Below are 16,273 nucleotides of genomic sequence, written 5' to 3' on the forward strand. Positions count from 1 at the left end.
CAGAGAAGTCAGTTACCAGCTGCTACTGCTTGGCACCTGGGCAATTGGAATACCATTTGGAAAAACTACTTCCTTGATTACACTTCCTCCTTAAAAAAGATTTGTTATGACATTAAGGCGAAAGTAAAACTCATAGCTTTTGTTAAGTGAAGCTTAACAGAAATCTGCTGATGTTCTTTTGGTTGTTTCTTCTTCTGACCTTCTCCTTGCTGGTCCCACTGTTTGATTCAGATTTCGGGCAAAATCAGAATATCAGTGGATATTAAGTGTGATTTCAGATTGTGAATGGTTCCTATGTTTTCAAAGCACATACTACTGAATGTTGTTTGTATTTTTGCAGTTATTTTGAACATGGATTTTAAGGTTAAAGTAGATAGTAAAAATTCCAGGTTGCAAGTGCCCCTGTATTTTATGTGTACCTAAAACATCAAGTGTTACATAAATGTAATAGATACAGAAACATAAACGCGTGTTACAGCAGAGCATAGAATCCGTTCATAAGGTGCCTGTGACACTTTGAATAATGTGTCACTGCCCTCTGCTGGTAAAGCTGGGTAAAGCCTCAGTACAGAGGCAGAAGCTGCAGTTCTGATGTTTCATTCTAAGTCCGAGCGTGTTTTCTGTGATGCCACCATTTCTGAATTAACGGAGAGACAGACCTGTAAGCCTGTCACTAGCTAATGTTACAGTTCAGTTGTCATCGCTTCTCCCACAGAATACTTCGAAAGGGAGGCAGGTTCCCAGCCAGGCATTTCCAGGGCCCAGAAATTAATAGCTCAGGGCTGCTATTTGCTCTGAAATCAGTTTTCCAGCTTAAGCCCAAGCTGTGCTCAGTTTATTTGAGCAGACTGGCTCTGAGTTATCTAAGTAGACTATGTTGGAGGGAAGGTATAATTAAGAATGATAAGAATGTCAACAACACTTAAAGATCCTGCGTGATAAAAAGAACACTGAAAACACTCAGTCTTGGGACCTTTGGAGCCGTGGATGAACCAGCCTCTCCTGAGTTTCTTCTCACCATCATCACTTCAGATCAGTCTATCTTATTTTCTTCAAGAATTCATTTGTGATTTGTGCGATTTTACTTGTATCTGTTATTAGGTATTAGTGACCTGAAACAGACCCGTGAGAGCTGTCCATCACCATTGTAATCTCTGTAACTGGGTCCAATGAAACGTGCTTTGACTGCTGGATCTTTGACCTTGGGCCAGCTCATCCATTAGCTATCACAGCTGAGTACCCTTCTGAAATCCATAAAGCTTCGAGTGACATTAACTGAACAATGCTTAAAAAAAAATCTGTTTTGACTTCTGGCAGTACCACTGGCAATATCTGCCGTATGGTACAGTAGACATTGCCCTTGTGATGGGAACTGTGGACAGTCTGTGGAGAGCTTGGGCCAAGTTTGAAATTGCCAAGGTCACTTTTAAATATAGAGAAAAAACACTCAGAATTTTCCTGTGTTAAAATGGGCATATCAGTGATGCAAGAAAACAAATCTATGTTGCTGTACCTATTTTACATTTCAACAATGTTAAGAAATAACATTTCTTCCAATGCATGAGTTATTTTTTAGACTATATTTACATCCTCGAGATTGACAAACTGCCCCTTAAAATATGTGAAGATGCTTGGTAGTCTCTGTATAATATTCTTATAGAATGTTGTGTAGACCTTTTGCTAAGGGAAGGAATTTTGGTTTTGCAAGCACCTCTACAAATCATGATTAAAAACTCTGGGAGAAGAGGCTTTGGCTCATAGATTAGATTGAGGAATAAAATTCAGAATTAACTATTAACCTGAGGCTTAGCTCATATTATACAAACTACTTTTTCAGGGGCACATAAACTCTAATAAGTTTAATTAATAGCTGACACACTTCTCATGTGGATAAGTAAGTTTCTTATTGTATTAACACCTTATAATTGATTTACATTTTAAACAGTGGTAATTCTGCTTAGTTCAAAGTGATATTTCCATATTCGGAAAGATGAGTATTAGAGAATCCTGATTATTAAATCTTGACTTTGATCATGAAGCCAGCTTTGAAATACATGTTTCATTGAGTCCTTTCAAGCTATCTGGCACGCCAGCTCAAAAGTGTATATATTAAATTTGAATACATCACCCATCAAATTCTCATTCCTTAATAAAGTGTTGGTGTCTAGGTTTATTTGGCGCTTCATTATTTCCTTTTGCTTCTCTAAAATGCCTGAAGAGTGCATAGTAATCAAGCAAAAATGGAAGTACAAGAATGAAATTTTTAACATTAACCCAGTTTTACATTTCAAAGAGGTAAAGCTAAAAATTTTATCTTATCTATACCTTTTCCTCATAAAAGACTTATTTCAGTCTAACAATGCTGGCTGCCAACAAAATCTCTATATTCCTTTATTTTAAATTAATGAGCAGAATTGTGTAATAAAGTAAATGATTTCTTATCTGTGAAAATAATGGCTGATTATTAGAGGAGTTGAAAAATAAAGAAACAAAGAGAAGATGAAGTTATTCATTTTATAAACCCATCGCCAAAAAGGGCTGTATTCTAACATGTTGGTATATTCCATTACTGTCTCTTCCCATTTAACTATATGTTTATATATAGTGGGGAAATATATATATATGTGTGTGTGTGTGTGTGTATGTGTATATATATATATATATATATATAGTTGAGCTAAAAATAAAAAATGCCAGTTAAACTGTCCTTTATTCTAGTAAAGCTTTTTTTTCCTTAAAGGAATAGAATATAACATTACCTTGTGCCAAGGACTCAGTACAGATCCCTCAGGAGGAATGCAGAAAGGGACGCACTGTAGACCGAACTCATGCGTGCAGTTTACCTGATTGAGTTCAGAGAAGTGGGCTAGTGGCCGGGAGGGGTTTCCCTGCTAATGTCTGTGCTGCCTGGTTCCCAGGGGCTGGGGACTGATGAGGACTCTCTCATTGAGATCATCTGCTCAAGGACCAACCAGGAGCTGCAGGAGATCAACAGAGTCTACAAGGAAAGTGAGTAGCCCCAGGTCCATGGTGCATCCACTCTACCTTGTGTCTGGGACCACTATCCTGGCCCCCTGGTCTGGTGTTCAGGATAGGATCCCTGGATTCCATGTGTAGAAATACCTGCCATCTGGACTGTCCAGGGGTTTGCTGTGACCAGGTCACTCTCCTCCATCTCCTGATAGCCTGGGCTTTGTGACTACATCCCCCTAAAACTAGTTCAGAAGGATATATGGGAGAGAAAGCAGAGACTATGAAACAAAAGAGATCTGATGGGGAGAAGTAGAAAGTATCCCCCGTGGATTTCATGTACTGAGTGCTGTCCTGTGTCTGCTGAGGCGATTCCCAGACTTGACTGTGGGTCATTGTTTCAAGAGACAGCAGAACCATGTGTACCAAGCAGTAGAGGAGGCCAGAGGTGGAGTGAGTGATGCAGCGTGCCTGGTGTGCGGTACTTCATTTCAACATAGGTGTTGAGTAGGAAAATACAAATTCATTCAAAAGTACCCTTTAATTCTTACTAGTTTTTTGCCATTGTGCATTTTCTCAATCAGTGGATATAAAGCACAATTGTGTTTGTGTGTGTGTAGTCCTCCAAATTTTTTCATGTTCTAAATAAGTATAATCAAGAAGTTTGGGAAATAGTATTTTAGCTAGACAGGAGGTCCCTAATCAAAGGCGAGCTTGAGAATTCCCTGTCTGATCCTGCTCTGTGTATTGCTTGTCACTGATAATAATATAATAATACTAGTTCTGATTTTATGAGGGTAAAATTCCTTCTTGAGAATCCACCCTCATTTTTAGGGGTACATCCACGCTGCCACAGATTTCTGCTTTTCAGAGGCTTAGTGGGCAGAGGATGGGTAGGGTGGCTGGCTGCGTAGGCAGGAGGTGTTAAACCAGATGTGTTGTTTTCCAAGTGTACAAGACTGATCTGGAGAAGGACATTGTTTCTGACACATCTGGCGACTTCCGCAAGCTGATGGTCGCCCTCGCAAAGGTCAGTTTCCCGCTCGTTTCTTTGTCCTTGCTTCCTCCCAAAGTAAGTTACATACCTCATTTTATACTCGGGAGCGAATTAACTCAGTCCTCTGGGCCTGCATCAGAAATTCCAGCTGTATTTTGACAGTGGGTTTGCACTGTCAACTGCAGAGTTGTCATTTTTGTATAATAGGATTTCTTATCCTACAAAACCGTATGGTCAGGTGGACTTTGGGGCCAGAGGAGGAAGAGGCAGCTCTTAGCTCCTGGCCTGGATTTCTGTGCCAGCCTTGTGACTTGGGGAAAGTCGTTTTGCCTCTCTATGTTGTCACATAGGACCCAGTGGGAAGTGACCCTCTTGTTTCTTTCACCTGTTATAATTTCTTAGGGGATGGTTTGCCCAGGTAGTGGTTTGCCTGGGGAGAAGCTCTTTGCTTGTTTGCCAAGGTTAACACATTAATGTAGCTGAAAGGCACTTCCCTTCTAAGTCTGAGTTCTGACCCATGTGCAGTTTAATGACTCTGAGCGCTGCAAGGGAAGAGGAATTTTCATCCAGGAACCCTGAAGACAAGTGGGCACACTCCATCCTGGCCACCTACACCTCCATTCCGCCCTCCCCAGCTCCCTTCTCTACCACCTGCCCTGAGTCTGGTCACCTACCCATCATTTTGAAATCTACTTGTACTGTTTTACTCATACCCTGATCGAAACTCATTTCTGCTGTATCACATACAAACCCTCAACTGCCTCAGGCATCCTCTGTACCCTGGCCCTCCCTTAGTCTTCCTCCCCAGGCTTTCCCCCTGCTCACCTCACTCCTCTGAGACTTTCCTCTTGCGTGGAGGGGCTTTCTCCCATTCCCCTGTACCACCCTCATCTGACACATCCTTTGGGTTTACCTCAGCTGTACCGCGTTGTCCATAGACTTTGCTGATGATACTACTTGACGGATTTCTCCCTTCTTTTGCATTTCACATCTGCTTAGAGCCACAGATACTTGGCTTTACCATTTATCCCATCCTTATTTCTCCTTCTGGATTGTGTGCTCTCTGAGGGAAGGAATTTAAATATCATTACCTTTTCAAGGGGTGGACAGAGGGTGGATTCTATAAGGTGCTTAGCCCAGGAATGGGTACCACAGAGGGTACAGCCCCCTACTTCACTGCCTCAATTGTAGCAATCCTTGGTCTTGCCTAGACTTTTAAGTGAAGAATAATTTTCAGAGGGTGTCCATTCAGTAAATAGTGGCTTACATGAGTTGGGGAGAAATCAACATTTTCAGTTTTAAAATGTACAAAGATACACGTTTGATGTTCTTTCTCTCTTTTTTTTTCTTTCAGGGTCGGAGAGCAGAGGATGGCTCTGTCATTGATTATGAACTGATAGATCAGGACGCCAGGGTCAGTGCCAAGCTTCTTGGTTTGATGTTTTGTTTCCTAGTCTCTGGATAGTCTTTGTAGTTATCTGTCCTGAGTAACAAATTACGTCGAAACTCAGTGGCTTAGAACCACAAGCGTGTATTACCCCTCAGTGTCTGTGGGTCAGGCACTGGGAAGTGGCTTGGCTGGGTGGTTCTGGCTCAGGGCTTCTCATGAGGTTGCAGACAAATTGTTGACCAGGGCTGCATCCTCTGAGGGCCTGACTGCATCAGGAGGCTGCCTGGATGACCCACCCACGTGACTGTTGACAGGAGGCCTTAGTGCCTTTCCACGTGGGCCTCGCTAAGGGGCTGTCTGAGTGTTCCCAGAGTGTGACAGCAGGCTCTCCCAGAGGGAGTGATCTGAGAGAGACAGCATCAGGAGGAAGCCAGGTGCCATTTAGGATGTGACCTCAAGAGCCCCACACTGTCACTTCTGCCACACTCTGTTCATCAGAGGCAAGTCCCTAGGTCCAGCCTCCAGACAGCGGGAGAGGAGGTGGGCTCCATGTTTGGGAGTGAGAAACGTCTAAGAACCTGTGGGCTTCATTTGCACTTTCTGGGAGCCATAGTTATACAACCTTCTAATGCCGGTGTTAGTTCCAGGATCAGCAGCTGACTCACATTTGCTCGTTCAAGCTTTGCTTGTATGGAGGAACCAGTTTCCGCAGGGTGTGCTACAGCTGCGCGCACTGGTGTGCAGTTGCTGCAAAAGAACCCTAATACAGTATACAACACACAGCAGTGGAAGGGGGTGGTAGAGGCGTGGCCAGGGACGGAGAAGCCCACTGCCCCGGGTGGTGGGGGAGAAGACGAGGGAGGCAGAGGTCCTTCCTTCCTTTCTGGCCAGATGAAACTCCTGCTGCTTCTCATCCCATAATCACTGAGAACTAGTTGGGAAGCTGATTCAGATCACTGTGAACTGCCTGCCTTTCCCAGAGGGTCGACAGATGTCTCAGTGTATTTCAGCGGAGCTGAAGAACAAGGTTAATTTTAATTCATTTTAGTTTTAAAATTCAGTATATTTCACACAGCACTTTTAGCAGAAGGTAGAAAAAGCTTTTTAATAAAGAAATGGAAGTTAGGCTTTGCAGCGCCCAGATAGTGGACAGTCACTCAATGAGTATTGGCTCCTGCGTAAGCCTTTCTCCCGCCTTCCTTGACATTCTTAGCATTACTTGTAGCCCGTAAATTTTCTAGAAACTGAGAATGTGGTTGAAGCAGCTTTTTTTCCCAGCTGTATCATTTTCTCAGTCTCTAAGAAGCCCAGGGTGGGCACCTGACCTGCAGCTGTCTTCAGTAAATGGAAGGGCCACATGGAGGCGAGCTGGAGGCACTAGTGAGCATTGGCTTATCCTGTAGATGAGTAGAAGCTCTTGGTTCTTCCCTCGGCATTCAGGGAAGACTGGTTCAGCATCAGCCTCACAAACAACCTAGTCTCATATGCGTGTCCGTGCCTCAGGACGGAGCAAGACTTTGACACTGATCAAGAAAATAGCACATTTTTCCTGTGCCTGCCGTGCCATCCTCTCTCATTCGGCACTTTGAAAGCATAGATTTTTTCTTCTTTTGTGTGTGTGTGATGTGTTTTTAATGACCTTGCTCTCTGGATTGTGGGGTTCACTTTCCTGGCTGGTTGTGCTCACAGGATCTCTATGATGCTGGTGTGAAGAGGAAAGGAACTGATGTTCCCAAGTGGATCAGCATCATGACTGAGCGGAGCGTGTGCCACCTCCAGAAAGGTGGGTGCTGCTCTGGGGAGGTCTTAGCGTCCCGGGGCCCGAATGAAGGGCCCTCCCAGACGGGTCATTGCCAGCGGGTGTCTGTGTTGGCTCGGGTCTGCCAGAACAGAGTTCATTCTCCACTCTGTACCCTATGATCTCACGCATTTTTCCTCGCCAAACCCATTCAACCTTCTCTCCCGTTTTGGATGCTTTTTTTTTCCCCTAAATATTTTCCATGTTTGGTGCCTGTTTGGTGGGCTGCCTCTTCTTGTCTAGGTCATTTTCTCTTGCCACATTTTCTGAAATAATGGACTTGGCTGGATGCTACATACTGGTTCTAGTAGCTTAGATAAAATAGGTGTCATTTTCTCTTGCCACATTTTTTGAAATAATGGACTTGGCTGGGTGCTACATACTGGTTCTAGTAGCTTAGATAAAATGGGTTCCACTCTATAGAGATGAAGATGGTCAAAATACACGCCCTGGGCTGTGCCATTCAGGACAGATGCATGGGAGGGCTGCCCCAGGGCAACTGGTGCAGTGTTGGCCCTGGTTCACAAGGCAGTCCCTAACCCCCAGAATGCTGTGATCATCTGTGTGTGTGTGATGTGTAACTCTGTGGGTGACCATTGACAGCTCTCTTAGTGGCTGTTACAATAATTGTTTGTTGCTTTTCTTTAGTATTTGAAAGGTACAAGAGCTACAGCCCTTATGACATGCTGGAGAGCATCAAGAAGGAGGTCAAAGGAGACCTGGAAAATGCCTTTCTGAATCTGGGTAAGCAAGTGCGCACACACACACACACACACACACACACATACACCCCACCCCCGCCCCTGCCCCATCCTAGTGGACATCAGCTTTCAGTCCACTGTGCTGAAGCAGAGAAGTAATAAATGACCACCCTGAAAATTCGGGTGGCTTTGGGAAGTGTGACTTCTTTACATGTTGTAGGTAGTTTCATAATCTTCATCGTATGAATTTAAGATGTGGGACTGAAGACGGGGTTATGTTGGTAGGATGGAGAGCTGCCCAGGCAGAACAAGATAACCAGGGAAAGGGCTCTGTCCTTGGGGGCAACACACATATATGCGTCAGTTTCTATGGCCATCAGACTCCCCTGATTTGAAAGCACTCGGGGCTTTGGAGCATCCCCGGTTTTCCCTGAGCATTTCCCATTGTGCAGCCCATTTGCTGACCCTTTTCTCCTCCCCGCAGTCCAGTGCATTCAGAACAAGCCCCTGTATTTCGCTGACAGACTGTATGACTCCATGAAGGTAAGAGCAGCCTGCCGAGAGGCCCATGTTTCCACACTAGGCTTTCCTTTCTTTGTGGCCCAAACTAAGTCTCTGTAACTAACGGATGGCGGGAGAGACCTCAGGTCTAGGTGGCCACACTGGTCAGCTGTGCTTGCACCTGTCAGAGGGAAGCTGCAGTTGGACAGGCAGAAAACAAAGTGCCATGGGACGGAAAATGCCAGATGGTGATCACGTTAGATTCCTGCTCAGCTTTCTCAGTGCTTCCCCGCTGGTGCCCCAGAGTGAGGATGGGCAAGGAAGAGAGAGGCTATCGAGCAACCACTGTGCCGTAGGCATTGTGCGGCTGACCTCATCATAAATCATTACTGAAAGACCTATGGGGCTTGTGTGGCCATCTTCTTTCTAGAGGAGGAGAATGGAGCTTGGAAAGCTTTCGGCTTGCTTGAGGTTGCATAGCCGGACTTGAACTTGGGTCTGTATGAGTCCAAAGCCAGCCCTGCAGTTCTCCCTTCAGTGGCCATCTCTTCCCACAGTCCCATCCCCTTTCCCACGTGTGCCTCGTGCTTTCTGGCTTCCGAGCCCTTGCCGCCTCTTCCTGGGCCACCCTCTTACCCACACGGCCTCTCTTCCCGTTCCCCTTAGGTTCCATGTCACATTTGACCTGTTCTCTGGTGTAAGGTTCTGGAAGTAAACTCAGTGGTTCTTATTGTTTGTACCATTCATGATGGCACAGAGCTGTGGTGAACGTGGTTACGTGTGCTCCCCAAGCCCCAAAGAGCCAAGAGCTTTGTGTTACATGGGTGAACTCGCATGCTTTAACTCTGAGCCTTGCAGTAGTTAGTGCTCAGTTCACGTTTGTTAAATGCATGGTGTGGAGGGGTTTGTGCCACTGGTGTGTTTGGAATTCCAAGATGCTCAGTGTTCTTTAGGGAGCAGTTTCACTGTTATCATTGTAATCTCTTAGGGCAGCATCAAGAACCTAGGTCAGTTCTTTGTGCAAGAGAACCGACTAGACTTCTTTTTTTATTACTATATATATATATTTTTTTTTTTTCTGTGCAGCAGGCAGGATCTTAGTTCCCCAATCAGGGATTGAACCCCTGCCCCCTGAGTTAGGAACTTGGCATCTTACCCACTGGATCACCAAGTCCCCGCTAGACTCCTTTTTAATGATTAACATTGTCAGTGAATTGTATCTTAGAGTATGAATTTGATTTTCAGGGCAAGGGCACTCGCGACAAGGTCCTGATTAGAATCATGGTCTCGCGCAGTGAAGTGGACATGTTGAAAATTAGATCTGAATTCAAGAAAAAGTACGGCAAGTCCCTGTACTACTACATTCAGGTAAGCCCCACCTGGCCATCAGAGGGCTGGGGGTCTCAGGCGGGTGTCTGTCAGAACAGTGGCAAAATGGTGGTTTCCTATTTCCTAACTCCCCAGGGAAGAGATGCTGCTCATCAAATATCAGGGGTTTATTCTCAAAGTGCTATTACAACATGTCCTGGAAAGTTAAAGAATCAGGCAAATATTTTATATTTCCCACACCTATTCTACAGTGATAGTTGGTGTTTATGACAGTGATCCTGTAAAACTTGCTAACATCCTGAAAAGACTTCAGTCAATTCAAACTGCATTTTATTATATTTGCATTTCTTAAAACTCCTCTGTGATAAGCCTGGGCAACATTTCCTCACTCAGAACCCCCGTCTCGTCCCCTGGTTTAGCCTGTCCCTGTTTTGGAGGAATGGAGCATCCTTTTATAAGCACTGATTGCAGTCACTGTGGTCCCTCCCCCTGTGTTTAGTTCAGACGTATGTTGCAAACCCCTTTTTCTGAAAGATCCTGAAAATGTCAAAGGCATGTCAGTGGTCACCAGGGATGAATTCAGAGCTGAGTTCACTACAACTAGGTTTCATGGGGCATAGGTTTAAAATTCTGGGGCCATTTAGACTCTAAGTAATTATTTCCTTAATCGATCAGCTTCTTCCCACGCCCACAAGGGGCCTCATGTGTCTTCTCTGAAAGGTTGCAGGCTGGGGAGAAAGAGGGTGGTATTTGCAGGACCTCAGTGCAAGAGGAGCAGACCAGGTTCTGTCCTCTGCTCACGTACCATGTTAATCCCCAGAACCCCCTGTTTTCTACGCTTGTGGCAGTAATCCCCCTGGACCACTCTCTGAGGATCCTCTGATGGGGTGGAGGCGTCTGGGCAGGTCCCACAGGGCCTCCATGTGCCATGGGCCTGCTTCTCTGTTGCTGCAGAATTTGGATCTGTCTCCTGACCTAGAATTTCTTTTTTTCTCGGCCATTTGTAGCAAGACACCAAGGGCGACTACCAGAAAGCGCTGCTGTACCTGTGTGGTGGGGATGACTGAACCCCTGCGAGGGCCCAAGCATCCAGGACGGCTGCTCCATGCTCCAGCTAACAGTTCTCCACAGTCAGCTTGCGGCTAACAGCCCCCTGTGCCCATCCCTGGGAGGATGACATTAGCGCTGCCCACCCCACCCGCTCTTTCGTTAGTTTAGTTTCCTATGCATTACCTGGCTTTCCCAGCTAGTCCCTCTTTATAGCCAAAGAAATGAACATTCCAAGGATTTGGAAGTGAAATCTATGATGTGAAACACTTTGCCTCTCGAGTACTGTGTCATAAACAGATGAATAAACTGAATTTTTACTGTAGGAACAGGTACTTGTGGACCTTGCTCTCAATTAATTGTTTCAAAATCAAGACATGCTTCAGGGTTGTCTTGTTCAGCTGGTAAGGCTGTCCCCTCGAGGAGGAAAGCTCTTGAAAGGAGCTGTCCTATATGGTAGCTACTGTCCAGATGTGGCTGTTTACATTTATGTTTATTTAAATGAAATAATTTAAAATGTTAATTCCTCAGTCATGCTATTGACATTTCAAATAATCAGTGTCCATATGTGGTTAGCACCTAGTGTATTGGGACAGCAGAGGAGGCGTATCAAAAGTGGATTGGGTGCACCTTTCATTATAAACAGAAGATTGTATTAGGCATTTCTGTTTACCCAAGGGATAAACAGAGAAGTTTCTTTGGGGAAAATCCCAGAATGACCCCTTCATCTCTGCTCATCTTTATACAGGTGAAAACCAGCATCTGCAGGGGCCTCAAACTGGGAAAAGGGGTGGGATGGTGTGTTCAGCAAATATTGCAAATATTCCCATAAGAGTCAGAGGAATAAACACCACCCTGTCCCAACCTCAAGGGCTCACATGTCAGTGAGTCAGGCTACAGCATTCTTATCCAGGAAGTGTAACACAAGTGGACAGGTGCACCGAGAAGAAAGCGGTTTTGCCTGGGAGGATTGAGAAGGATGACCCAGAGAAAGAAACATTTCAACCTCACCCTGAAATCTAAGGGAGAGTGTTAGAGCTGGCAGGAAGCTCTCCACACACTTCACATGGTCTTGATCATGGAGGAGAGCTGATCCTTAGGCCTGGTTCACATTTCAAAAGGCACAAAGGGTCAGTGCAGTGAGAATTACGTCTCCCTCTTAATCTCCTCCCAACCTGCCAGGTGCCTTCCTAGATTCACGTGGTCTCTGGTCCTTCCTTCCATGGATTGGCTAGGCTGCAAGCTAAACAGGTATGTGTATTGATGTATCTGTCTCCATTCGCCAGGTGAAGACGCTGTTCTTAGGCTCCTAGCCCAGGACCTTGCGGACAGCTTGCTCATACAGGTATCTCCCCTCAGCTGGGGGTAGAGCTGGGGCAGTGTTGATAACTCTCCCTAAATTCTTACGTTTCCTATTTGTAGAGGATGCTCTGGCAGTTGCTAATTCTTGACTTCTGGCTAATGTCCAATGCACTTGGTGGCCTGCAGGGTCTAGGCAGTAATGGAAATGCAGGTGTGAAATGGGCTGGTTGGACACAGAGGGGAATCTGGAGAACCTCTGCCCTACTTTTCAGCCTTCAGATCTGGTGAAAACAACACCATATTAAGTACATGATGCGACATCTGTGAGCTGACTGATTTGCTATTTTGACCTCTGGCAAACTTTAGGTAGAAACTCAGATGGAACATAACTCATTGAGTCCCTAAGTGGTCCCTGAAGTGCCTGTAAATCCAATGAGATACTCTTTAAAATGCAAGTTAGCAGGGAGAACAAGATGGCAGAGGAGTAGGTGGACCTGGAGTACATCTCTCCATGGATACATCGGGGATACATCAGGGATACACCTTCAGACACTGAAATGCATGCAGAACACCACTTGAGAGTGAGCAGGAGTACCTGACCAGTGGAAAAGAATATATAGAACCATGTCCTTTGGTAGGATGAAGGAACCAGGGGGGAAAAACAGGAGTGTTAGTGGGACTGGACCTGCTCTCGATGAGCTGGGGACCTGAAGCAGGGGTCCAACCCCCACATCAGGGCAATTGTCAGAGGCAGAGGAAAAACATTTAAGGCTGAGGGTGAAACAACTGATCTGTGCCACCCTAAATGGAATGAGAATCAGACAGTCCTTGCCGCAGCCATGTATACCCCAGACAGGAATGCTGGTCCCCTGGAAGGTGCAGCGGCTAGAAGCTGGAGTTGAGGGATTGTGGAGCAATCCCAGGGTGAGGGCTGCTGTTGACTGTGAAAAGACAGATCGGGGGGATGTGAGGGAAGAGATTGTGGGGGGAAATGCCTGTGAAAGAAAGCCCAGCAGCCGTGGAAGCAAGGCGATACCAGTGAGTCCAGCATAGGGGATGGAGCCATCACCATAGCCTCTCTCCACACACAGGCCAGCATCGGTAGCTGAGCAATGGAGAGGCTGGCCCAGCAAGTGCCTGAGGCACTAAACTACAGAGTAGGACCCCACCCAGGGTGTCCGTTTAAGTGCCTGCTGCTCCGATCCACAGTAGAATCCCAGCCAGGGGGCTCCTCTGTGTGCCTGAGGCACCAAACAACAGAGAAGGACCCCAGGCAATGGAACCCTTTAAGTGCCTGAACAGGCGGAGAAAGACTGGCCAAAGAGGCCTGATCGCCAGCTACAAGAGGCTGGAACAAAGACTCTGATAGGGCCATAACTCCTGTGCCGAAGGCAGTCCATGTCCCTGCACAGCTGGCGCCACCAGGGTCCCCGTAAACCAAGCAGCTGCACCGCTTTCACGCTCAACTCTTACTGGGGCCCAGCTGCCACAGGCAAAAAAAGTCTTCCGTCTATGCACGCAGGGTTCCTTCTAATGTGGCCGACTCTTTGCAACCCTGTAGACTGTGGCCTGCCAGGCTTCTCTGTCAGGGAGAGGGGTTCTCCAGGCAAGAATACTGGAGCGTATTGGCCAATACTGGTTGCCATACCCTTCGAGAGCATATATTTCCTGCTGCCCTAGTCACCACCCCCCTGGAGTACCTGGTGCTGCCAGAACCCCTGCGACCCAAGCAGCTGCACCACCTCCACACCTGGCCCTCACAGCGACAAACCCAAGTCCTCCAGGGCAGCCTCAGAAGCACACCCCAGTGGACGGCCCACATGCAGTGGAGGGAATAAAACCACAGTTGAAACTTGCGGGCGGTATGGCTAAGAGGAAGACCGAAAACCTTCCCACCAGCTGTACAGTCAACTAGACAGCCTATGTGTCTTTGGAATATATAAAAAGCCATTGAAAGCTCCCACAAAAGAAAATGCACTAGTGCTGATAACTGTGGACATTGAAGGCAAGAACACACAGGAATAGGACCAGACTAGAGTTGCCCCCACGGCAGGTCCAGAGATCAGCAGTGTTGGAGGGCATCCTAGGGAGGAAAGGTGGACTGTGACTCCCGGTGTGGGAAAGGACTCTTGACAGCAGTGACTCAGTAAAAACATTTATTTATTTATTTATTTTTTGACTTGTTCTGTAGAACCTTTTGGACTTCTCCCCCCTCTGTTGTACTTGTTGATTTTATTGGCAGTATGAAATCCAGTTAAGCTTTTGAGTTTGTTTTTCCCCTCAGTCACGTTTTTATATTGTTGTTATAAACCTCTGCCTCTACATTTGGTTTTGGCAGTTCTGTAGAGTTTTCCTTTTCCTTTTTTTCTTTCTTCTTCCATTTTTTTCTTTTCTCTTTTTTATAATTTTAATTCTTAATTTTTAAACCGATTATATTTTTTCTACATTTATTCCTTTGTTTGCCTTTCCTACTGTTCTTTTCCCCTTGCAGTTAATCTTTAGTGTATGAAAATCTTCATCCACCTCTATTTAACTTTGCATATCTATCTATTCTTTCTTTTCTTTCTTCTCAACATATTTGTTAGTTTTGCTTTCATTGCTTTATTCCCCACTTGGCACCTTGCTTTAGTTTTGTTTTCCAGTTTGTGCTTTAATTAGTTTCATTCTTAACTGGTAAATATAATTTTTGATTTTCTTTGTTTGCCAGGTCAATCTACTGTACTCTGTTTTTGTTGGACTGTTTTGACTTTGCTCATGGGTGTATCGGAGAAGGTGATGGCACCCCACTCCAGCACTCTTGCCTGGAAAATCCCATGGACGGAGGAGCCTGGTAGGCTGCAGTCCATGGGGTCGCCAAGAGTTGGAGACGATTGAGCGACTTCACTCTCACTTTTCACTTTCACTTTTCACTTTCATGCATTGGAGAAGGAAATGGCAACCCACTCCAGTGTTCTTGCCTGGAGAATCCCAGGGACGGGGGAGTCTGGTGGGCTGCCATCTATGGGATCACACAGAGTCGGACACAACTGAAGCGACTTAGCAGCAGCAGCAGCATGGGTGTATATGTGTATATTCCATTATTTTAATTATTATTTGCCTGATTTTGGAACTGCCATTATTCTGGGGTTCATCTTTGGTTTCTTGTTTTTGGATATTTGTTTTAATCTCACTTAATTCCATAACAAACCACTTGTGAAATCTTCGTTCCTGACCAGAGATAAACCCCTGAACCTTTGGAGTGGGAGCACTGACTCCAAGACCCTAGATTACCAGAGAACTAACCCTAGGGAGAATCAAATAGTGAGAACTCACACAAAGGAAACCACTTCAATACAAAACCAGCATCACCCAACCACCAGTAGCACCCTGTGCAAGACAAAACAAAAATACAAACCCAATCATCAGCAGATAGGATTACCACCTCACTCAGCCTTGCCCATCAGAGGAAAAACAAATGAACAAACATAAATTCAGCACAAATCTCACCCTATACAAAGCTTAAACAAACCACTGGACCAACCTTAGGAGGGCAGAAACCAAAAGGAAGAAAGAATTCAACCTTGAAGCCTGGGAAAAGGAGACCTCAAATACAATAAGTTAAAAAAAAATAATGAAAAGGCAGAGAAATACTACACAAATGAAGGAACAAACTAGAAACACAGAAGTCCAAATAAATGAAGAGGAAATAGGCAAACTACCTGAAAAAGAATTCAGAATAATGATAGTAAAGATGATCAAAAACTTTGAAAACAAAATGGAGAAAATGCAAATTCCTAGGCATATACCCTAAGGAAACCAAAATTGAAAAAGACACATGTATCCCAATGTTTATTGCAGCACTATTTACAATAGCTAGAACATGGAAGCAACCTAGATGTCCATCAACAGATGAATGGATAAAGAAGTTGTGGTACATACACATAATGGAATATTCAGTTCAGTCACTCAGTCTTGTCTGACTCTTTGCAACCCCATGAATTGCAGCAACCCAGGCCACCCTGTCCATCACCAACTCCCAGAGTTCACTCAAACTCATGTCCATCGAGTCAGTGATGCCATCCAGCCATCTCATCCTCTGTCGTCCCCTTCTCCTCCTGCCCTCAACCCCTCCCAGCATCAAGGTCTTTTCCAATGAGTCAACTCTTATTCAGCCATAAGAAGGAATGTATTTGAGTCAGTTCTGATGAGGTAGATGAACCTAGAACCTATTATACAGTGAAGTGAGTCAGAAAGAGAAA

At 45.3% G+C, this 16,273-nt stretch overlaps 1 protein-coding gene across 5 annotated transcripts in view; it reads left to right on the plus strand.

Annotated features, from left to right (window-relative positions):
* The window catches only part of ANXA2 (annexin A2), a 45,239-nt gene extending 34,177 nt beyond the window's left edge, over window positions 1-11,062 (plus strand). For all 5 annotated transcript variants that reach the window (XM_069596332.1, XM_069596334.1, XM_069596331.1 and 2 more), the window contains exons 6-13: window positions 2,919-3,009; window positions 3,921-4,000; window positions 5,322-5,381; window positions 7,047-7,140; window positions 7,804-7,899; window positions 8,341-8,399; window positions 9,603-9,725; window positions 10,694-11,062. In XM_069596332.1, coding sequence (XP_069452433.1) covers window positions 2,919-3,009; window positions 3,921-4,000; window positions 5,322-5,381; window positions 7,047-7,140; window positions 7,804-7,899; window positions 8,341-8,399; window positions 9,603-9,725; window positions 10,694-10,753 — 663 coding nt within the window. In that variant the 3' untranslated portion in view covers window positions 10,754-11,062. The remainder of the gene's footprint in view (window positions 1-2,918; window positions 3,010-3,920; window positions 4,001-5,321; window positions 5,382-7,046; window positions 7,141-7,803; window positions 7,900-8,340; window positions 8,400-9,602; window positions 9,726-10,693) is intronic.
* The last annotated feature ends 5,211 nt before the right edge of the window (window positions 11,063-16,273 follow it).

Source organism: Ovis canadensis, chromosome 7 (assembly GCF_042477335.2).
Source record: "Ovis canadensis isolate MfBH-ARS-UI-01 breed Bighorn chromosome 7, ARS-UI_OviCan_v2, whole genome shotgun sequence".
Classification (NCBI taxonomy): Eukaryota; Metazoa; Chordata; class Mammalia; order Artiodactyla; family Bovidae; genus Ovis; species Ovis canadensis.